Source organism: Macaca nemestrina, chromosome 3 (genome assembly GCF_043159975.1).
Source record: "Macaca nemestrina isolate mMacNem1 chromosome 3, mMacNem.hap1, whole genome shotgun sequence".
Classification (NCBI taxonomy): Eukaryota; Metazoa; Chordata; class Mammalia; order Primates; family Cercopithecidae; genus Macaca; species Macaca nemestrina.
In genome coordinates, this window is record NC_092127.1 from 67,401,096 (window position 1) to 67,424,689 (window position 23,594).

The following is a 23,594-nucleotide window of genomic DNA, read 5'->3' on the forward strand; positions in this document are numbered from 1 at the left end:
TGATTTCTTTTTTTTTTTTTTTTTTTTTTTTTTTGAGACGGAGTCTCGCTCTGTCGCCCAGGCTGGAGTACAGTGGCCGGATCTCAGCTCACTGCAAGCTCCGCCTCCCAGGTTCACGCCATTCTCCTGCCTCAGCCTCCCGAGTAGCTGGGACTACAGGCGCCCGCCACCTCGCCCGGCTAATTTTTTTGTATTTTTTAGTAGAGACGGGGTTTCACTGTGCTAGCCAGGATGGTCTCGATCTCCTGACCTCGTGATCCACCCGTCTCGGCCTCCCAAAGTGCTGGGATTACAGGCGTGAGCCACCGCGCCCAGCCTGTTGATTTCTTAAGAATTAACTGAAAGGCCAGGCGCAGTGGCTCACACCTGTAATCCCAGCACTTTAGGAGGTGCAGATGGGCAGATCACTTGAACCCAGGAGTTCGAGACCAGCCTGGGCAACATGGTGAAACCCTGTCTCCACAAAAAAATACAAAAATTATCCAGGTATGGTGGCGCATGCATGTGGTCCCAGCTACTTGGAAGGCTGAGAGAATCACCTGAGCCCAGGAAGTCGAGGCTGCCGTGAACCGTGACCATGCCACTACCTGGGTGACAAAGTCAGACCCTGTCTCAAAAAAAAAAAAAAAAAGAATTTACTGAAAAAAAAAGTTACCAAAAAGGTTGATCAAAGTGTAAGGTAGGTGGTGATACATTATGGCAAACTTTTATGGTACTTTAAGATTAATAAATGTACACAAATATTTACAAATACAAATAAAACTTTCAATTTCATTTTATAATAGATGGCATGCAAAATTAAACTATCTTTAAAATAAATTCCAAACAACCCTAGAAAAAATCCACTGGCTTATAGAACCAAGAAAATGTGTTCTTTTGTCAAATTTGCATCATGTTTGAATTTAAGAATGATAAACTACATTTCAATTTACTTAAGAATTCTCCAAAATTTTCTTTTCATAATGGTGTTTTGATATATGAGTATCTTATCACCTACTTCAAGTAAGAGACTGCAATGTTTTTCCTAGTTAAAAATGTATACTTATCCAATGATGCTCATTTCTCAAAACAGAAAAAAATAACAACAATAGGTGAAAAGATGGCAGCTAATAAAATCGGAGAAACAGTAGGAAAAGTCCACAAGTACTGTTTCCAAAATTACCCTTTTTTAAAAAAAGAAAAATTAATAGGTTTCTGTTCAAGATTATTAAAATTATTATTATTATTTTTTTTTTTTTTGAGGCGGAGTCTTGCTCTATCCCCAGGCTGGAGTGCAGTGGCGCGATCTCAGCTCACTGTAAGCTCCACCTCCCAGGTTCACACCATTCTCCTGCCTCAGCCTCCCAAGTAGCTGGGGCCTACAGGCGTCCGCCACCACGCCCGGCTAATTTTTTGTATTTTTAGTAGAGACAGGTTTCACCTTGTTAGCCAGGATGGTCTCAATCTCCTGACCTCGTGATCCGCCCACCTCAGACTCCCAAGGTGCTGGGATTACAGGCGTGAGCCACTGTGCCTGGCCTAAAATTATTTTTAATAAGAAAAACATATATGCCATATATACCCTTTCATGCAGTTATTTGCTACCACTGACATGTTATCATTATAAAAAGATTTATTTTCCTTCATTAACAAAAAAATGAAATAAGACTAAGAGAAGTCAAATCAGGAAAGTAATATAAGTAGTATGGTTATCCAACTTTATATCCACAACAGAAGAAATGACAACGTTTTAATATGACTGAAGTAATTTTGGGCTGACACTCACAATTACTATATTGTCTACATCTGCAGAAGACCTCCCATTTCCATACATGTCCTCATAAATTTTAATGCATATTCAGTAGACATAGTCTTCTTAGAATTATTTATAATGATAATGCCAGGCCTAGTTTCTTCTGTGGATTTTGGAAAGCAGTCTTTCATATACAGTCAAACAAACATAGTGATTTTTTTTTTCCTAGTTTATTCTTTATAATTTCTTGATGTTTAATTTTGATAACTAAAAAAAGACAATCTCGGTTACATGAATTTTTACATTCCCTTAAATTTCCATTTTCTTTTTCATGTATACATGAAAATACATGAACAAGAACATTTCATATATCAATTTGAATATGTTATAAAAATAATATATATATTTTTCAACTTCCAAAAAGTTTCAAAGTACTAATACCGATACCAAGTAAAATACACGTTATATAGTTAAACAAACAGACCAGGCATGGTGGTTCACACCTATAATCCCAGCACTTTGGGAGGCCAAGGCTGGAGGATCGCTTGAGGCCAGGAAGGAGTTTGAGACAAGCCTGGGCAACATGGCAGGACCCAGTCTCTCCAAAAAATAATTTTTTAAAAGTTAGATGGGTGTGGTAGTGCTTGCCTGTAGACCTAGCTACAAGAGGCTGAGGCGGGAGGATCACTTGAGCCCTGGGGTTCCAGATTACAAACAGCTATGATTGTGCCACTGCACTCCAGCCTGAGTGACAAAGCAAGACCCTGTCTCTTAAAAAACAAAAACAAAACCAGAAACTTAAAGAATTGCATAAATTCCTTATAAAAGGAAGCACAGAGTTAATTGGGCTAAACAAATTTTTTGCCTGTCATATCTTTGATATTTTTTTATTTTTTTATTTTTATGTTTTTTTTGAGACGGAGTCTCGCTCTGTCCCCCAGGCTGCAGTGCAGTGCTCACTGCAAGCTCCGCCTCCCAGGTTTATGCCATTCTCCTGCCTCAGCCTCCCGAATAGCTGGGACTACAGATGCCTGCCACCTCGCCTGGCTAGTTTTTTTGTATTTTTTAGTAGAGACGGGGTTTCACCGTGTTAGCCAGGATGGTCTCGATCTCCTGACCTCGTGATCCGCCTGCCTCGGCCTCCCAAAGTGCTGGGATTACAGGCTTGAGCCACTGCACCCGGCCATCTTTGATATATATTTAGTAAACATGTCAAAATTTAAAATTTTACAATTTGCTTTAATAGACATTTTATACAAGTTCTAAGCTAATTAGATAAATGTAAATACTAACACAATATTTAGGGCAAGACAAACTTTAGAAATTACTAAAAAGTTGTTATAAAGCCTTTAATGCACAAAATTCTGTATGAAAACAATATCTATCAGCAATGGCTACATCTGTGGAGTAGAACCTATAAACAAGCTAAAATGAAAGCATATATTTATTTCACTATTCTGTTTTGTTAAGAGTCCTCTTATTTTTTTATTACTATCAGTTTTTTTAATAAAAACAAATTGAGGTTCCATGTGTACATAGTAATGCAAAAACGAAAGTTAATACCACTCTAGTAGTATTCAAAAACTGATATTGTATCACTATGACTACCTTCACCTACTAATTAAATCATTACTTATATTTAAGTAAAATATAATGCAGCCTCTTCAGGAAGACTATAGCTTGAAAATTATCTTTCAAATCCTTTATAGTTATTCACATGCAATCCTAAGAAAGTAAGATATTGGGAGAAATATCTGACATACATTTTAGGTCAAATGATGGTCACAAGAAGGAAGAAAGGTGTGTATGTAATCAGCAGAAACTTTAGGTATCTACAAATATTAACCACATTTTCCCTTGCATCTTTTATATTAAGTTACATCATCTGATGATTTATGGTAGTTTTTAGTAAAGACAATATAATAACTTAAATATTGAGATGCTATATGCCTTCAAAACCCAGTTCAGCCAGCACTTCCTGCAGACAGCCTTTACTAACGAACCTTCATCGTACTTTCCTGACCAACCCTGAACATCCTAGTCCCTCTCTCCAGAATTAATTACTCTTATCGCTGTACATTACAGGATTCCTTGTCAGCTAGGTATTGAATATTCAAAGTGAATCTGCCAGATCCTTTAAAAATGCAAAATTTCAGCCGGGCGCGGTGGTAATCACAGCACTTTGGGAGGCCGAGGCGGGCGGATCATAAGGTCAGGAGATCGAGACCCTGGTGAAACTCCGTCTCTACTAAAAATACAAAAAATTAGCCAGGCGCAGTGGCGGGCGCCTGTAGTCCCAGCTACTCAGGAGGCTGAGGCAGGAGAATGGCGTGAACCCGGGAAGCAGAGCTTTTGGTGAGCCGAGATTGCATCACTGCCCTCCAGCCTGGGCGACAGAGCGAGACTCCGCCTCAAAAAAAAAAAAAAAAAAAAGCAAAATTTCTTAAGTTGTTGAAAGTGATGTGGATAACTCCTCTAATCACAGGTAAAGGTGGTAAGTGAGGATCAGGAAGGATTATAGTAGTTACCATAAAGATTAAATCAACAAGAATTGTTGATAATTTGTTGGGGGCATTTAAAACATATGATTTGAATATCAAAATAAGAGTGATCTCCAGAAAACTGATGAACTCCTCAAATATTTATCCAAAAATAGCCTCTCTTCATAATCATTCTACAGAGATCAACTTTAAAGTGCTGTCATACTGTGCAATCACACAATTTCAGTGGAAAAAAATATACCAAAATGAGTCAACACGATTTGTTCTTTGTTCTAAAAATTAGTGCACATTTATTTAGAACCTAAGTTTGATATACTCTGAAACAAGCATTTTCATATATTTGCTTCAGTTTTTCAAATAAAGCACCAAACAAATATTTATTCATTATTTATCATAAAACGTTGTCACTTATTTTTAATGGACTCACTTGAAGTAGTGTTTTCCATTACCAATTATTCTCAGATATATGTAGTACTTCTATTGCTACATGACTTACAATGTGTTAAAATTTGTCCATATATTTGTCTATCCTAGCTATCCCTCTAGCTTACACCCCTGAGAACAGATGCTATGTCATCTTTATCTATAGCAACTAGCACCATTCCTAGAACATAGAAAATGCACAAAAGAATGCTGAACTGAGGAGTACTATTTTTAATAAATAATTTTGTAATTGAATCTAGCACCCTAAGTCCAGTCAACATATCTGGTATATCCTCAACACTTTAAATAATCCAACTGGCTATTTCAAATGGTCTCAATTTTCAATTAAATTTTAACTGCTTTGTCTATATTTAAAAGTATGTAAGTTGTTTTTAAGAATCGTACCTTTATACACAAAAAGGCATTTAGTAGAGGTCCATAGAGAGTTATTTGAGAATCTGGAGAAAGTTCCATTTCTACATGAAGTTTATCAGGTGGAAGTTCTGAGGGATCAATAGGTGGGCGTGAAGAAGTAGAGGGAGAAGAAACAACTCTGTCTGATGCCTTCTGGGATGGTCTTAATACGGATAGCATTGTCTCTTCCATTTCTGATACTGTAGTAAATTAAGGGAAAAAAAGATTAATGTTTGGGGAGTGGGGGACAAAAGACCTCTTGGAAGATCTTCAAGGAAATATTCACTAAAAACTTTTACTTTGCAAACATGACATCAACTAATCCTTACATTATGTACATATAATGAAAACAGACCTAAAAGAGCAATAATTAAGAAAGTAAAGAATAAATATTGAAATATGAGAGAAATACATAAATCAGCCTGCAGAAAATCAATGAAAACTTGCTGTTAACATAAACGACATTCTTATTGAGTCCCTGCAATATAAATTTGGGTCACATCGAGACCTTAACTATTCTTGGGCACTAAACTACAAAATTTTTTCATATAAATAGCTATTTAAATACAGTGTGAAATTATCAAGACACTATGAAACAATTATGAAAACTATCCTTTGAAACTTAACTCACTGGAAAAATACAAAGAAAACATCATCATTTGGCTCTAATTCTTTTTTGGACCCAGGTAATAAGGCAAATTACCTTCAGGAAACTATAAACTATATGAGAACTGTCAAAATGCATTAAAGAAACTAACGTTACACAAAATCATGCACTTAAATATGCAGATTCACACAAACCTTGTTTCACATTCAGGCTCTACTGCTTCTAGCTTGGCAGACTTTGAGAATATTACTTACCTTCTCTGAGCATATTTCCTCAACTTTAAGATAAAAATAATGGTAATATCTGTCTCACAGAGTTGTTACAAGGATTAAATGAGATAATAGAAGCCAGAAAATTGCTTGGCTCACTATTTGATACATAGTAAATGCTCAAAAAGTAGATATAATTAATCTAAAATATTTAAAAGATTATATTTATACTAAGTCACAAGAATAGATGTGTTTCAATTTATTTGCTTTTTATTTTTCATGACTACCAATCATAATAGCAGCTGTATAAAAGCACAAATTATATAAAAACACTTACATGATTGTTTTAGCTGTTCATCTGCTTTTTGTGGATAAATTGGATGCCATGTATAATCAATTGTAAGCATGACACTTGGGACAGTCCAGCATTCAACCCAACCAGCCCTTTGAAGAGTAAAACAGATAGTTTCTAGTCAGATACTTATTCCTTTAATTGTACAGATATCAGTTGCAGATAATCAAATTTTATTATTATTTTTTGAAAGAAGAAGAATTTCTCCACATATAAGCAGAAAATACTTGTCACTAATTTTATTTTGTTTTACTAATTAATTTATTTTTTGAGATGGGGTCTCTTTCTGTTGCCCAAGCTGGAGGGCAGTGGTACAATCTTAGCTCAATGCAACCTCCGCCTCCCGGGTTCAAGCGATTCCCCTACCTCAGCCTCCCAGGTAGCTAGAACTACAGGCACACACCATGATGCCAAGCTAATTTTTGTATATTTAGTAGAGACAAGGTTTCACCATGTTGGCCAGGTTGGTCTTGAACTCCTGACCTCAGGTGATCCACCCACCTCGGCCTCCCAAAGTGCTGGGATTACAGGTGTGAGCCACTGTGCCTGGCCTGTGTCACTAATTTTATGTACTCACTTTTCCTGAGTAACGTTGCGCCATTTTGGTTTAACTGTTTTCTGACCACTTTGACACTCAGCAGGAATACCAGTATCATGAATCATCTTATTTGGGTGGCAATTTCTTACCAGCATAAATAAAGAATATTTACTAGGGTGGCAATCTGGTAGAAACAAATGAAGATCAACATCTTCTCCCTAAAAAATAATTATAATAAGCCAAAGTAATAACATTAGTGCATAAATATGTTGGTTAATATAGGCAAAACTGTCTACAACAATTTTCAAAATAAGTTTGAAAGAAAATAAATTTTATTTTTATTTTATTGTATTATTATTTTTTGTTTTAATGGTCTCACTCTGTCACTGAGGCTGGAGTGAAGCCTTGAACTCCTGCACTCAAGTGATCCTCCCAAGTAGCTAAGACGAGAGGAATGTGCTATTTTTTTATTTTTTTATTTTTTGTAGAGACAGGGTCTTGCTGTGTTGCCAAGGCTAGTCTCAAACTCCTGGCCTCAAGCAACCATCTTGCCTCAGGGTCCCAAAGTGCTGGGATTACACAAGTGAGATAAACAAATTTGAAATGGCAGATTTTACATTCAACAGTCAGGTAAATAAGGAATAAGATTTTACATTGACTAAAACTAAATTTGTATTGAAAAACAATAAAATAATCAGGGAAAGAAACAGTATAGTTTCCAAACAGTGAAAAGAATGTCTTCCATGGGTAATCAGAGATTTTTTTTTTATGAAGTTTAGCTTTTAAAAAAAACTTTTATAAGCTCAGGTGTACTATGTTCTATATTTTTATTAATTTTTAAAATAGTATTATCTCATTTGATTCTAGTAAGTCTTGTTTCCTCAACTGGCTTTCAATAATTCAGAACTGGCAAATCAATGGATCTTCACTTGGCTTTACTTTTTTCCTTATAGGTCTTCTATTCTTTGTTCATCTTGATGACTAGTTTCTTAACAGGCAGCAAGGTAGAGTGGTTAAAAGAATGGAGCCCTAAGCTATATTGCCCAATACCTCACTAGGTATATGATGAGTTACAAAAGCTCTGTTCTTCACTTTCCTAATGTATAAATGCAGGTAATAATAATCTCAAGGGGGTTGTTCTGAGAATTAAATGAGTTACTACATAAAGCACATGGAATAGTGTCTATGTAGTACACAGAAAATGTTTAACAGATGTTAGCTGTTTCTATTATGTTGCTAATTTTACCAGTATAACCACTATTAATACTACAAGTACTACTGGTTGCCCATACCAAAAAATTATATGTTCCATAAAATTTTGAGCTTAGAAGTACAGGCATCCAGATAAAAGGAAGAAAGGTACTGTGGTTACTCCTTGAATTTGTGTTTACAATTAAGAATCAAATAAAGGGAAGTATAAAATTAGTTCATATGAATTAGTAAACATTAGAGCTAGAAAGGCTAACATATAGATTAGCCACAGATATCAGAAATGAACTCTAAGAAAATAGTCAACTTAAGATATTTTTAATTGCCCAATTTCTTAGGTGCAGTTAACTACAAAAAGAAAACAGCAGGAACTCTGACACTAAAGGTAGTAGACATTGGAGGAAAGCTAAAATACCTTGAAGTGGCAATGGACTGGGTAGAGGGAGTAAAGATAAGCTTTGGGAAATCAAACTAACTAATACACCTTGTGGAATAATAATGCATTCAACTATACATACTCTTAAAGAGAACTTGGTATTACACGTAGCTGGAACAAAGTCCGTAAAAGGCAAAGAAAAATCAATGTTTAGTGTTTCTCCACAGGCTGCCAGATACACTACAAAAAAAAAAAAAAGAAAAATAAGAAAAGTAAATTTACTGTTAATGTCCATAAAATTTCAATTATAAAACTGTCTAAAATGCACAACTAAACAAAATTAAGTTTTAGTTCAATACAAACTCTGAAACAGTCCTCTGAGAGTCTCACAAAGATAATGGGGAGAAACAACTTCTAGTATCTGTTAAAACTATCAAATCAATACTAATTTTCTTAGTTGGTATTTTCCTTAATGAGAGAAATACTTAACCTAATTTTTTAAATGTCTTACCATTTTCCTGTTGTTTAGTGGAACAGTCGATCCAATTGTGTTGATTAGCGGCCCAAATCATTTCAAACTGATGAAACATGATCTTAAAATTCCACGTATATGGAACAAATGAAAAAATGTCTGGAGGACTATCACTAGACCAGTCTTGAATTAAATCTAAAATTATTGGGGTAGTGAATAGAAATTGTAAATTTAGTTGAAACTCAGAAAAGAAAAACACAGATTTTCTAACACCAGTCAAAAATGAATTTTTCTTTTGATTGAAATATTTAAAAGGTGATTAGGATGTATTTAAATAATTTGACAGTGAACAGATGTTTACTTACCAGTCATAGTTCCAAATAAAAGAAATTTTATATATTAATATATCTATTTTTAAGGAATTTCAGAAAATTTAAAAAAAAAAATCACCTGATATTCCACTACCCAAATAGCCAACATTGTGGATACATTTTCTTCCAGTTATTTTTCTACACAGACTGACACTATCCTATAAGAACATTTTTTATGTGTTGCTTCTTTCACTGAACTCAAATATTATTCTGTGTTATTTCACAGGTTTACATAAATTTTGCATAATAGCTCATTAATAAGATTTGTCAGGACCTACTTAACCATTTTTTATAGTTGGATATTTATACTCTTTCCAAATTTTTGTGTTATATATATTACCATGTACTATATATTTTTGTAAAAAATATTTTACATATTCAGGATTGCTTGTCAGTAAAGATTCTAGAAGTGGAATTGCTGGGTCAAAATTTAAGAATATTTTTCGAGACTACTATAAATTGCATTAGAAGAGAAGTGAGTCCATTTACATTCCTACCGGAAATGTATGCTTGACTACCTATTTCACTGAACTTTCTCCTGCATTCTATCTCTTTCTATCATCTATCTGTTTTTTGTTTTGTTTTACTTGACATTTAATAACTGAAAAATGGTATCTTGCTTTCACTGAGCTTCTTAACTACAAGCATGGCTGAACATTTTTTCATGTTGTTTTATTCATTAAACAAATATCTACTGAGTGTCTCCTGTGTGTCAGGCTCTGTTCTAGACTCTAGGACTACAATGGGTGAAGGAAACATAGACTTGACTTTCTTAGAATTATATTCATATTTGTTCATTGCCATTTCACTGTATGTTTAAACTGCTTTTATTATTATTATTATTATTATACTTTAAGTTCTAGGGTACATGTGCACAACGTGGAGGCTTGTTACATATGTATACACGTGCCACGTTGGTGTGCTGCACCCATTAACTCGTCATTTACATTAGATACATCTCCTAATGATATCCCTCCCCCTTGGCCCCACCCCACCACAGGCCCCAGTGTGTGATGTTCCCCTTCCTGTGGCCAAGTGTTCTCATTGTTCAGTTCCCACCTATGAGCGAGAACATGCGGGGTTTGGTTTTCTGTCCTTGTGATAGTTTGCTGAGAATGATGGTTTCCAACTTCACCAATGTCCCTACAAAGGACATGAACTCATCCTTTTTTATGGCTGCACAGTATTCCATGGTGTATATGTGCCACATTTTCTTTATCCAGTCTATCATTGATGGGCATTTGGGTTGGTTCCAAGTCTTTGATATCGTGAAAAGTGCCACAATAAACACACGTGTGCATGTGTCTTTATAGCAGCATGACTTACAATCCTTTGGGTATATACCCAGTAATGGAATGGCTAGGTCAAATGGTATTTCTAGTTCTAGATCCTTGAGGAATCACCACACTGTCTTCCACAATGGTTGAACTAGTTTACAGTTCCACTAACAGTGTAAAAGTGTTCCTGTTTCTCCACATCCTCTCCAGCACCTGTTGTTTCCTAACTTTTAGTGATTGCCATTCTAACTGGTGTGAGATGGTATCTCATTGTGGTTTTGATTTGCATTTCTCTGATGGTCAGGGATGATGAGCATTTTTTCTTGTGTCTGTTGGGTGCATAAATGTCTTCTTTAGAGAACTGTTTGTTCATATCCTTCGCCCACTTTTTGATGGGGTTGTTTCTTACTTGTAAATGTATTTAAGTTCTTTGTAGATTCTGGATATCAGCCCTTTGTCAGATGGGTAGATTACAAAATTTTTCTCCCATTCTGCAGGTTGCCTGTTCACTCTGATAGTAGTTTCTTTTGATGTGCAGAAGATCTTTAGTTTAATTAGATCCCATTTGTCAATTTTGGTTTTTGTTGCCATTGCTTTTGGTGTTTTAGACATGAAGTCCTTGCCCATGCCTATGTCCCGAATGCTATTGCCTAGGTTTTCTTCTAGGGTTTTTATGGTTTTAGGTCTAATATTTAAGTCTTTAATCCATCTTGAATTAATTTTTGTAAAAGATGTAAGGAAGGGATTCAGTTTCAGCTTTCTACATATGGCTAGCTAGTTTTCCCAGCACCATTTACTAAACAGGGAATCGTTTCCCCATTTCTTGTTTTTGTCAGGTTTGTCAAAGATCAGATGGTTGTAGATGTGTGGTATTACTTCTGAGGGCTCTGTTCTGTTCCAGTGGTCTATATCTCTGTTTTGGTACCAGTACCATGCTGTTTTGGTTACTGTAGCCTTGTAGTACAGTTTGAAGTCAGGTAGTGTGATGCCTCCAGCTTTGTTCTTTTGGCTTAGGATTGCCTTGGCAATGCAGGCTCTTTTTTGGTTCCATATGAACTTTCAAGTAGTTTTCTTCCAATTCTGTGAAGAAAGTCATTGGTAGCTTGATGGGGATGGCAATGAATCTATAAATTACCTTGGGCAGTATGGCCATTTTCACTATATTGATTCTTCCTATCCATGAACATGGAATGTTCTTCCATTTGTTTGTGTCCTCTTTTATTTCATTGAGTAGTGGTTTGTAGTTCTCCTTGAAGAGCTCCTTCACATCCCTTGTAAGTTGGATTCCTAGGTATTTTATTCTCTTTGAAGCAATTGTGAATGGGAGTTCACTCATGATTTGGCTCTCTGTTTGCCTGTTACTGGTGTATAGGAATGCTTGTGATTTTTGCACATTGATTTTTGTATCCTGAGACTGCGGAAGTTGCTTATCAGCTTAAGGAGACTTTGGGTTGAGATGATGCGGTTTTCTAAATATACAATCATGTCATCTGCAAACACGGACAGTTTGACTTCCTCTTTTCCTAATTAAATACCCTTTATTTCTTTCTCCTGCCTGAATGCCCTAGCCAGAACTTCCAACACTATGTTAAACAGGAGTGGTGAGAGAGGGCATCCCTGTCTTGTGCCAATTTTCAAAGGGAATGCTTCCAGTTTTTGCCCATTCAGTATGATATTGGCTGTGGGTTTGTCATAAATAGCTCTTACTATTTTGAGATGTGTCCCATCAATACCTAATTTATTGACAGTTTTTATCATGAAGCGCTGTTAATTTTGTCAAAGGCCTTTTCTGCAAATATTGAGATAATCATGTGTTTTTTGTCTTTGGTTCTGTTTATATGCTGGATTACATTTATTGATTTGCATATGTTGAACCAGTCTTGCATCCCAGGGATGAAGCCGACTTGCTCGTGGTGGATAAGCTTTTTGATGTGCTGTGGATTCGGTTTGCCAGTATTTTATTGAGGATTTTTGCATCGATGTTCATCAGGGATATTGGTCTAAAATTCTCTTTTTTTGTTGTATCTTTGCCAGGCTTTGGTATCAAGATGATGCTGGCCTCATTAAAATTGTGTTCATATATTTAGTCTGTTTACCCTTTGGTACTGTAATTTTTTTTTAATCCCAATAAATAAAGGCTCTTTAAAGACATTAGCACTGATCTACCATCTACCATACCAGTTTGCACAACTTTATCTTCTGGCCTCCAGAATGTTTTACATGCATTGTACACTCCCAGCAATGTCTTTCAATAAAAGGCTCCTCCTAGAGGTGTCAAACTCATCTTTGTGTACTCACAATACACAACACAGTGCCATGTATATAAAATTAGAACGCGTGTGTGTGCGTGTGTGTGACACACACAGAGAGAGAGAGAGAGAGAGAGAGAGAGAGAGAGAGAGGGAAACAATTGGAAATAGTATTATTATAGCACAGTCTTTGACACTAGATAGTCTTGGGTTTAAATTCTGGCTTTATCATTTTATCAGCTATGTAATCTTGAAAAAAGTGACTTAAATATTGTCAGTTTTCTCCTCTATAAAATCAGAACAACCTCACAGACTTATGATGAGAATTCAGATGATTTATGTGAAGTTTTAACAAAGTAACTGGCACAGGGTAAGCACTCCACAAATGGTAGCATTTATTATTAAAGATATCCTAAGGAAAATTATAGGTAAAACTGTGAAATATTTAAAGTAGTTTTCTTTGTATTTTAAAGGTGATATTTAAACAGAAAAAAGATTCAATAATGAACTCAGAGTAAATTTATCTTATATAATATGATATGAACCCATTTAAATTTTAGCTACCACATACAGAAGGTAGCACAAATGTATTAGAAACTCTTGTCTTACTAAAATGGCAGAATAATACACTTAATGTCAAATGACAATTACAAATTAATATTAATGAGATACAGAGTTTTACTATACCAACAATAAAAGGCATATGGCTATTAACCTGTTCCATTAATAGAGAACAGAAAATTCAACTTATCAAATTTACTTTAAACATATTTTTATTTAACAATCACAGTGATTCATCACAGTTTACATACTTTATGCTTACCTCAAATCTTTTACTTCTAAGTGCCACCCTACCAAACTAGGCTGACTCTATTCCTACTTTCTAACTTTAGTCTTTAGCACAGCATCTAACACTTGGGAGTTGCCCAAAAATCATCTCTGGATATAACCAACTCTACAATATATATTCATCATTCATCAAGCTGATTTTCTCACCTTTCTCACTCATAACATTCACAGTTCAGCGTTTTTGGTCAAACTAAATACTATCTTTCATATCCTCTCTGCTAAGGAAAAACTAACCATCTTTATTGCCAGCATAATACTATAGAGAAGGCAAAGGGTCTTCAGTCTGAAAATTGTTCTTAAATGTCTTCTACTTCCTAGCCTCGTAAGTTTGACCAAGTCATTCAACATTTCTATGCCTCAAGTTCTTCATTGTTAACTCAGGGATAACAGCTATCCTATTTTAGAGCTATGTGAAGATAATACAAGTGAACATGCTTTGTAAATGGCAAAATACTACCAGATCTTAGTTAATACTACTGAATTCATTTAAAAACACCATTTCAGACCTTAATGTCTTTCCTTACTTTCTCCGATTACCTTCAGATGACAGTGGTTTCCTCTGTATTCAGGTCTTACATGCATTTGTCAGCTTCACATTTCACACTTGCATTTCACACTTGCACTCAATATACATAATGTCTGGTATTGTTTCATTTGTCTATGTCTAGTACACATACCAATGTACTTGAGACAAATAATACAAAACAAGAAATGCCCATAAGTGAGGGCAGAGATGATATTTAATGTTTGTTTTGAATCATTATTCATGTATGAGACTTACAATGTATATTGGTTGCATTTTATCTACTTTATACTTCTATTAGTCGAAAGATTGAGATACGATTGCTAGTGAAATAAACAAAAATTGAACTAAACAAATTCAGTTTACTACTTATTTCAAGAAACTAGTATAATTTTATAAAGTTATTAGCCAAATTCTATTTTAACAAATCTTATTTTCTTCTTTAATAACTCATGTGAAACGTTACAGCTATTAGTCTATTTCTAACAAATCTTGTTAGTTTTTTTCTTTAATAACTAATTTAAAATTTCAGCGTATCATTTTTTAATATAGTTTACCTACCAGTTTCTGTAACATCTTTACTGATAAATATTAAAAATTATGGTGGCAAACTATTTTTATTAGGAGCCTCAACAACTTTATAATATGCATTGTTATTAAATCAAAATCTGTTTCTCATTACCAGATGGTCTTATCAAATAATCTGATTAGATAAAGGAAGCACTTTCCTGATGACTGCCTTACTCATTTGTGCAATGAATTAAAAAGTTACGGCAAGCTAAACGTTACTCTGAAAAAAACCCACCAACAACTCATTTTATCATTAAGTTGTCAGGCAAACACCCTATAAAACATCAATCAACTGGTATTAGAGCTTTGCAATGCCAATATATTATTTTCTTCTCCTCCTTATCAGAGTAAATCTAAGTTATTTTCATTATTCCCAGAAGAGGCTTCAGTTTCTGCTTTTGTTTTATAGCTTTCATTTCTGAGGTTCTATATTATATTTATCATAAAGCTATCTTTGTCCCACATTGAAATCTCTTAAGAACAATTTCATCTTACTAATAAGTGGTATGAGAATAAGTGGTACTAATAAGTGGCTGTTGAGGAATATTAGGCATTCCCTCACATCAGACAGATAATTTCTTTTCTATAGAATTCCAACAATAGGGAAAGCAATCCAAACACTATGACCAAGTAGGTTCACTCTAATACTAAACTAATATTATTCTCTGGTACTCATCCTTTTTAGAGAATAAGTTTAAAAAGGACTCTACAGTTATTTGTTATGCTATATCTTTTAAAAACAATAGAAGTAATATGATCAACTGTTAACAGTTGTTAAATCTGTAAAATGGTGATTATGTTTACTTTTGTATCTATGTTTTTAAAAATTTCTCCAAATAAACTTTATAAAAAAATAAATAACCAAAAGAGTGAATTTCAATAGAGAAAGCATAAAAATTAGAGTTAGAGAAAGAAAATAATTTAAGGAAAATCAGTTCCAATTTAGGAAATATGTACTTAGCTGTTTCAGTGTAACTAATACAATAGTGTAAATGAAAGTGCTACTACAAAATAATATTTTTAAATCATGAAGAATTTATACTTCTACTGCAGCTATTCTTAGCACTGCAAGAGTCTAAAGATGGGAAATGTCTGGAAGAAAAGTAAGGTGAAGGAGTAAATACTTGATGATAGGTATCTATTTTAAAAGATTAGTAAAGTTAAAAAATACAAATCTTAAGTGAGAAGGAAAAAGCTAGTCAAAGAGATAAGTAATATAACAGATTCTTGAGCCAGACTACTTGAGTTAGAATTTGAGCTCAACCAAGTGTGACCCTGGACATAATGTTTTACCTCTCTATAACTCATTTTCCTCATCTATAAAGTACGGAAAATAATAATATTGATCCCTGAGAGTTATTGTGAGGATTCAATAATTTAATATGTGCAAACTGCTTAGGACAAAGTCAGACACATAATACACACCATAGGTTTTAGCTGCAATTTTTTTCATAAATTTGAACTGAGAAGTGCTCATCCAATGCTCTGCTTCACTAGCAAAAGCTTAACTTGCCAGGGACTCTGTCAAAATTCCTACTAATGGGACACTGGTTCAAGCCTTGGAGAAGTATGTAACTCCAGGAAAGCAGAATCAGTCTATCTAGTCCCCAAGGCTCCCAGTCAAACCAGAAAAGAAATATAAAAGACTTATGATTGAACATATTGCAGAAAGAGGCATTTTAAAAGGTCAAAACTTTAGTAATAGCAAAATTAGGGTAGAAATTGTTATCCTTATTTCACAAACAAGGAATCTGAAGCTTAAACAGTGAAGTCATTTACACAACATTATACAGTAGTATTGTCAGGAGAGGACTACCTATGTATACCTTAAACACCAGTACACCTCCAAATATCTAATAGTACCCAGCATCGACTAGATGCTTGTATAAAACGACTGTTGCACAAATGGATGGATGGATGGATGGATGGATGGATGGATGGATGGATGGATGGATAAATGTAGCAAGCAGTCAAGCAAAGATTAGGTTTCTGTGGAATAGCCACTGACCCTGGCAAATCAGACTAACTCTATGGGGCTAAACTTTTTAGAAGAAGACTCAATAAATGCCCCTTATTTTAATGCAGTAATATTTATGCTATTCATAGACCAACACTATGTGTTCTCATAGTCACAAAATATGCACAGCTATCAAAATATTCTGCAAGAAATGAAGGAATGTTTCTTCCAACTAGTGATAGCACCAACTCAATTATCCATGCCAACAGAAAAGATTAAATAAGGGCTCCAAGTATAAAAATAACATTTAGCTATTTGCGTATACTGTTGTGTATTATAATTATTAAAACAAAATAATGAAGCCATGCTGATGCCTAATTTGGGAAGACAGAGAAATTGATTCATCATCCCCATCCTACCCCCTAACTAGACTGATACAAAGCCCCAGCCTAAATTAAGTTCTTTCATTTCCTTCTAAGCTCAATTTGGGGTTTATATTTTCCTTGTTTAGGTTAGAAAAGAATGCAAAATGTCTGTATTTAAATTCTCTCTTTGGTATTTTCAGCCCAAAAGGAAACGTTAAAGTAAGAAAATATGAATCATGTCATCATTCCCTATGTAATTTAAAAGTAAAACTTATCAAATGTAAGCAAGTTCACTGTGATAAATCTCACTGTATTTACATCTATTAGAAAATTACCTGTAAAGAAGTTTTTCTGTGCAAAGATGAAGTGGTAAGTGGCTTTATAAACCTCTAATTCACACTGCCATGTCTGCGGCATGTTCCATATTCGGGGGTAGCTGGCATTGATGTGGAACTGCAAAACAAATGTTAGGTAAAAGTATTAGAGCTTAAGATGTGACACTGTGTAAACAGCATTAGAAATGAAGTCACACACACTAGTGAGTAACTAAAACTTATTTTCCTACTGAGCTGAACAGAAGGTCCCTTTGAGACTTTAATATTGCTGTGGCCAATATCCATGGCTACATCTAGCTCCTTGAAATATTAAGCCAAGATGTGGTCAAAAAACTTTCAAAACAACAAATCAGGCCACAGTGTTGATACTGCACTCCAGATAAACCAATAGGGTAACAACCGACATTCCTAATGTCTTCTTAAGCCTCATCTGTTAAGTGACAGGTTCAGTGTGAAGGAAAATAGAGTGCGATGCTTACTGTCAGAGGAAGTAATATCAGTATTTCTGCAGCTTGGCATTTCTTTTTTTTTTTTTTTTTTTTTTTTTTTTGAGACAGAGTCTCACTCTATTGCCCAAGCTGAAGTGCAGTGGCACAATCTCGCCTCACTGCAACCTCCACCTCCTGGGTTCAAGCAATTCTTGTGCCTCAGCCTCCCAAGTAGCTGGAATTACAGGCATGCATGCCATCACACCTGGCTAATTTTTGTATTTTTAGTAGAGGCAGGGTTTCGCCATATTGGCCAGGCTGGTCTCCAACTCCTGTACTCAAGTGATCCACCTGCCTCAGCCTCCCAAAGTGCTGGGATTACAGGTATGAGTCACTGCACCCTGCCCAGTTTGGCATTTCTGCAAAGGCAAAAGCTGCCTACCTAGGAAAGCATTGTCACACAGCACTATTTATCAGCAATAGATGAAGAATTCATTAAAATACTGAATATACCAGTTTAAGATACATTTATGGTATTTTACATATTCCTGTTAATTGCAGAATTTTTCTCATAATTTACATATGTCATATGTAAAATGTTTAAGACAAGTAATTAAGAACCTTATGGCACCATCTTATATGAAAGAATCTCTGAATATTAACCATTTTACATAGTGGCTTTTGTTGGTGTTGTTGTCCCTGATAGTAATAATAATAAAAATCTGCTTGATTAATGAGTCCCCAATCAGCAATTTTAATCATGGGCATTTACATATTGTTTCTCTTTCTGATATGAAACAATCCAGGGTATCAACAAGATTTTCTTCCTTTTACCTTTTATCAAGTAACAGGCACAGTAAATTACATTATTTAAGCCCTGAAAAAGAAATCTAGTGGGGCTAGAAAACATATATTAAAGAATTATCTTACTTAGAACTTAGAATAGATTTAGTCCAGCCACATAATGTACTTTAAAAACAATATTCTAACAACTTCGCATATTTTTCAGGCCAAAAACATATATATCGTTGCCTTTTATTCACCTCCCTCATACTAGAAGCAGAGCAACAAAGAGATGTCAACAGGAGTCCATAGCACTAATCCACTCCTCTTCCCTAGGACAGAGTCAAGAGCATCTAGCTGTTCTTGAACTAGAAGATGGACCATCTGATGATTTCTTGGTTAATTAAACTTTACACAAGAAAATTAAAATCAATTGTTTTTCATATAAGTATGCATATCATCATGTACTACAGACTCACTGCTAACATTTCTGCTTCTAAAAGGGTCCGATATTGCATGCTGGTAGTGGCATCCACATGTAAGAGTTGTCCTTTAATAGCAGGAGTGTAACCTAACAATAAAAACATAAAGATTAAGAACCAGGAAAACAATTACAAAATGAAACATCTTTGGACTGGAACCAACTCCTACCACCACCCAAAGAAGGAATCCTTGAAAAATGGTAGTTAGTCACTAAACACACCTCAGTGACAGGGAGCTTGCTAACTTAATAGGTGATCCTTCTCATATGGGCTGCTCTAAAGGAACAAAGTTCCAACTTCATATATCTATTCTGATTTTGCTTTCCTTTGTAGTTTGCAAAACTACAAGTCTATTCTTTAAACAGCAGTTTTCAGTTACAGAACACAGCTCCTTTTTTCTTCCATTGACTCAAGGGTACATATTTTCATCATTTTCAACTACTCCTTATATAATGACAGTTACTAAATAACAGCTATTCCCCTCATGTAATGACAGTTTCTCAGCAATATAGCCCATTCTCAACAAAAGCTGAATGGTTTAGAGTATATTTCCTTTCTTAAAGAAATTTCTTCCTATGAACACAACTTCTGTGGTCACTATTATACAGCTAATTCCACATGCATCCTGCATTCTGCTCTGTGCTTTTTTTCTTTCTTTTTTTAATACCTGAATCTCTAAAAAGTTTTAAATTTATTTGTTATATATTGTTCTTGCCTGACACACCTAAGTCCATTTTCCCTTTGCCAGTCGTCTTAAAAGCCACATAACCTCTATATCCAAAACCTGACTGGGCTTTCCTTAGACCCTTAACTCGACTTCCACAACAAGTATGCTGTGGTACTTGCCACAGATTTATAATAGATATGCTCAAGATATTGACTCCTCAGTCCTCAGGTGATTCCTTTACTCCAGTGTACCAGTATTTTGTATAATACTGCACAAAACAGTAAAAATACAATTTCCTATGTGTATCATCAGTTGTGAAAAGGTAGAAGCACATTATCAATTGTGTACAACTCTCAACTGCCTTTACACCCCATCATACACCTGTAAGTAAGGCTTTTCTAAAAGATGCTTCTTTCCAACTGCACACTCTGAATTAGCACTCCTACAGAATCTCAAGCATCTCCTTCAAACCTTAGTAAGATTGCTTTTTTAATACTAGATAAGGGTTAGTTATTCACTAAAATAGCCTCAAAGTTATGGGAAAAATATACACTGTGCCATTCACAGTCACTTTTTCAATTGATTATCTAAGCAGGCAGGCCTGAATGCTACCACTTTACATAAACTAATGAACGTAGTCAACCCTCCGCCTGCTTTCCTCTTACAACAGGAAAACAAGTGACAGAACCAAGAAACAAGAGCTAAGAATGACACAAAAATGAATTATACTTAGAAAAAGAAACACTAATGATTGATTTTAAATGTGGGTAAGTTGCTACTCTTTACTCTCAAGAAAGAAAATAAAGTAGAATTTCATCTTAACTGCTCTCAATTACAAATGTAATAAGAAAATGGAAATAAGAAGGCAAAATGAAGTTATAACAATTTGATAAATTTAACAAAAAGTACTTATTCATGTTATTAACTGTGTCAGTGCCCATACTTCAAGTGCATGATGAACTTAGATCATCTAAACTCAGATGAAACTAAAGTTGTGAGGCCACTCTTTTAATATTTTTAACGTGAAATGTTCTGATTTATTAAAGTTATGCCACTCGAAGTACCCAGCTTACTCCCTGACAAAATCTACTAATAATATAACCTAAACCAAGCCTTGTAGTCATCCAATCAATTACTGCCCAAATGTCAGGTACAGGGTTCAGCCCTGAGAATACACTAAAGGAAAAAAACAGCACCTGCTCTCATAGTGCAACAGTCTAACTGGAAAACTATGCATTAAGTAAATTATGCTCAGTCCTACAAAAGAAATGTATAGGTTATAATAAAAGCATATAGTTATAAGACTGAACTTGATTAGAAAATGTTTCCCTTCTCTCTAAATGCTCAATTACATAATATTTCCCTTGAATGACTATAGGCACATCAAAATGTAATAAAAAACTGAGAAAACCTTATTAATGTTAGTCTAAAATGATTAACAAACTTTATTATTTGTAATTATTTCTCTATTTAAAAAAGAAAAGTAACAGTTGCAGCTTACCATTTTCTTCAACTGTCATTGGAATATTAATTTCTAAATATGAGCCAGCTCCTACATTTACATGTACAGCATTTGTTTCCTACCAAAAGAAAAAATTAATTCATATAAAACATTAGTTAGAATTATTCTCCCATCTTTACTTTTCAGTTATTACCACAGAAGAAATTATTGATATGTTAAACAAGTATTAAAAGTTCCTAAGAACAAAAGTTCAAATTTTTACCAAAAATACACTAAACAATTTAGCCAGATACAAAGGAGAAAATGAGCCAGAATATAGCATGAAAGTTTATTACTATTAATTTCTTCCCATTATTTGACATTTAATAAAATTATGATGAAAGTAAAATACATACAATTATTTGAAGGGAAAACAGCTCATATAAGCTAATCCAAGTATGGGACTAGTCACCAGGAAAAAACTCTGAAAAATAATGTTAAAATTTTAAATACTATTTTCTACTATAGTATTATAATAATTACCCTATTTTTGGTAAACAGCAAATCAATTGTAGCATCTGCAATAATATTCATTCGTAATTCAAAAGCAAGGATCTGTCTTGGTCTCCCAGGCTGTGCAATTTCAGAAACTTTCAAGACTTGATAATCAGGTGGAAAGAAAAACTTCCATAAACAATCTCTACACAAGGAGGTAGAAAGAATAATGACATGTTATTCAAACAAAATTACCTCTGATAAAGGACCAAAATCAATATTCTAATTTTTTATTATCATTGCTATCACATTTAACAATTAGACTGTCTTCTGCAATATTTAACACTTCCAGAGATCAATGAGCTTTGATTACTCAATAGATACATGATTATCAAATGAGATATGAGAAAATTTGCACTATTCAAGTGTACTGTAACAAATTAAAGACTCTCTACAAGTATATAAATTGCCCAAATGGCAAACAAAGAACTGACAGAGGATAGCTTAATTAAAATCATTATTCCAACCTGGACAAGTTACTCAATCTTCCCCAGAAAATTTGAGCTGCTTCCTCTTCTATAACATAGGAGGTAATATATCTTGTCTCATAGAAAGGTTCGGAGGTTTAAATGGTAAGATACATGGAAAAGACTTAGCAGTGCATGGCACATGGAAGACGTGGCTATTTCTATTAATTTCATAATCACTTTAAATCAATATTATATAATTAAAAGGCTAAAGAGCAACAGATTTCTAAAAGGTAAATAGGTATTTGGAGGCTAAAGTGCTAATGTTTTTGCCTCCCCTTATCATTTGACAAAGACGAAAGAGCTCAAGAAATTTTCAATTCAGAGTCTTCTACATGAGCTAACATTAGTATTGTGTAATGTTACTCATACATTCAAAGAAGGTGCCAGTCTATGGCTTTAAAACAGGAAGGGATGAGTCAGCAGTGACAGAAAATGCTACCTAGAATAAATAAGACTGGGAAATATTAGATGAACCAGACAAAATCTGTACAATAAGTCTCATAGACTATAACTTGCTATCGTTAAAATATATGAAAGAAAAATAAAGTTCTGCAAATGTTTTGAGTAAGATACATAAATATAGAAAGTTAAGAATATTAAGGATAGAGAATCCATCAGACGATCATTGACTACAAAGTGGGTAGATAGCAGGACATAATGAGAAAGGCAGTAGACCTGAAGGGCTGGTTTGAACCTCAGCACTTCATGCTTTAGCTTCACTATCTTACCCAAATCACTGAACTTCTCTGCATCTCCATTTTCACACAAGTAAAATGAGTTCATTACATCTGTCCTATGAATCTCACTGGGTTATAAGGATCAAGTCAGAAAATACTAATGAAAGCACTTTAAGTGAAAGCAATTAAAAAAAAAAAAAAAAAAAAAAAAAAAAAAGGCCAGACAATGTTAGGAAGGTTTGTATTATTATAATCATCATCTGAAGATTAAGTTTCATTTTAAAAGAGTTTGTATTTCAACTCTGTCATGAAAATTCATAAAAAGAAAACATGAAGTAAAAACTGAGTAATATCTTAAATATTCAGACAATCATGTAAAGATAGTAGAACTGACATCAAAATCTAGAAACTAAAATCATCTTATGATTATAAAATCTCTAGGCTAAAACCATGCTATTTTAAAAGTCAATAACTCCTTACAATACTGAGAGAATTATCTAATAGCAAAACAGCTGAGGTTTCTTCCTGTATGTCTTATGTTAATAGATGGCTACTAAGAAAACTGACCTTACTATTCATCGCTGATTACAGTTCATATTTGTGCAGAAACTCAAATACAGAGAAGGAGAAGAGGAAACGGTTGCATAATACCTTTTGAACATGTAATTGAGGAGACAAATATTGCTCACATTAGTGAATTAAATACATGTGAAAAATACATTTTTTTTTCTTTTTAAATAAACCTGAGTGGTTTTTTAAAGT

At 34.3% G+C, this 23,594-nt stretch overlaps 1 protein-coding gene across 9 annotated transcripts in view; it reads right to left on the minus strand.

Annotated features, from left to right (window-relative positions):
• BLTP1 (bridge-like lipid transfer protein family member 1) overlaps positions 1-23,594 on the minus strand; it is a 211,758-nt gene that overhangs the window by 146,764 nt on the left and 41,400 nt on the right. For all 9 annotated transcript variants that reach the window (XM_011748835.3, XM_011748834.3, XM_011748836.3 and 6 more), the window contains exons 12-20: positions 21,674-21,830; positions 21,191-21,269; positions 19,020-19,111; positions 17,330-17,447; positions 8,873-9,028; positions 8,504-8,601; positions 6,816-6,994; positions 6,224-6,330; positions 5,062-5,270 (exon numbers count right to left, since the gene is read on the minus strand). In XM_011748835.3, the coding sequence (XP_011747137.2) occupies positions 5,062-5,270; positions 6,224-6,330; positions 6,816-6,994; positions 8,504-8,601; positions 8,873-9,028; positions 17,330-17,447; positions 19,020-19,111; positions 21,191-21,269; positions 21,674-21,830 (1,195 nt within the window). The remainder of the gene's footprint in view (positions 1-5,061; positions 5,271-6,223; positions 6,331-6,815; positions 6,995-8,503; positions 8,602-8,872; positions 9,029-17,329; positions 17,448-19,019; positions 19,112-21,190; positions 21,270-21,673; positions 21,831-23,594) is intronic.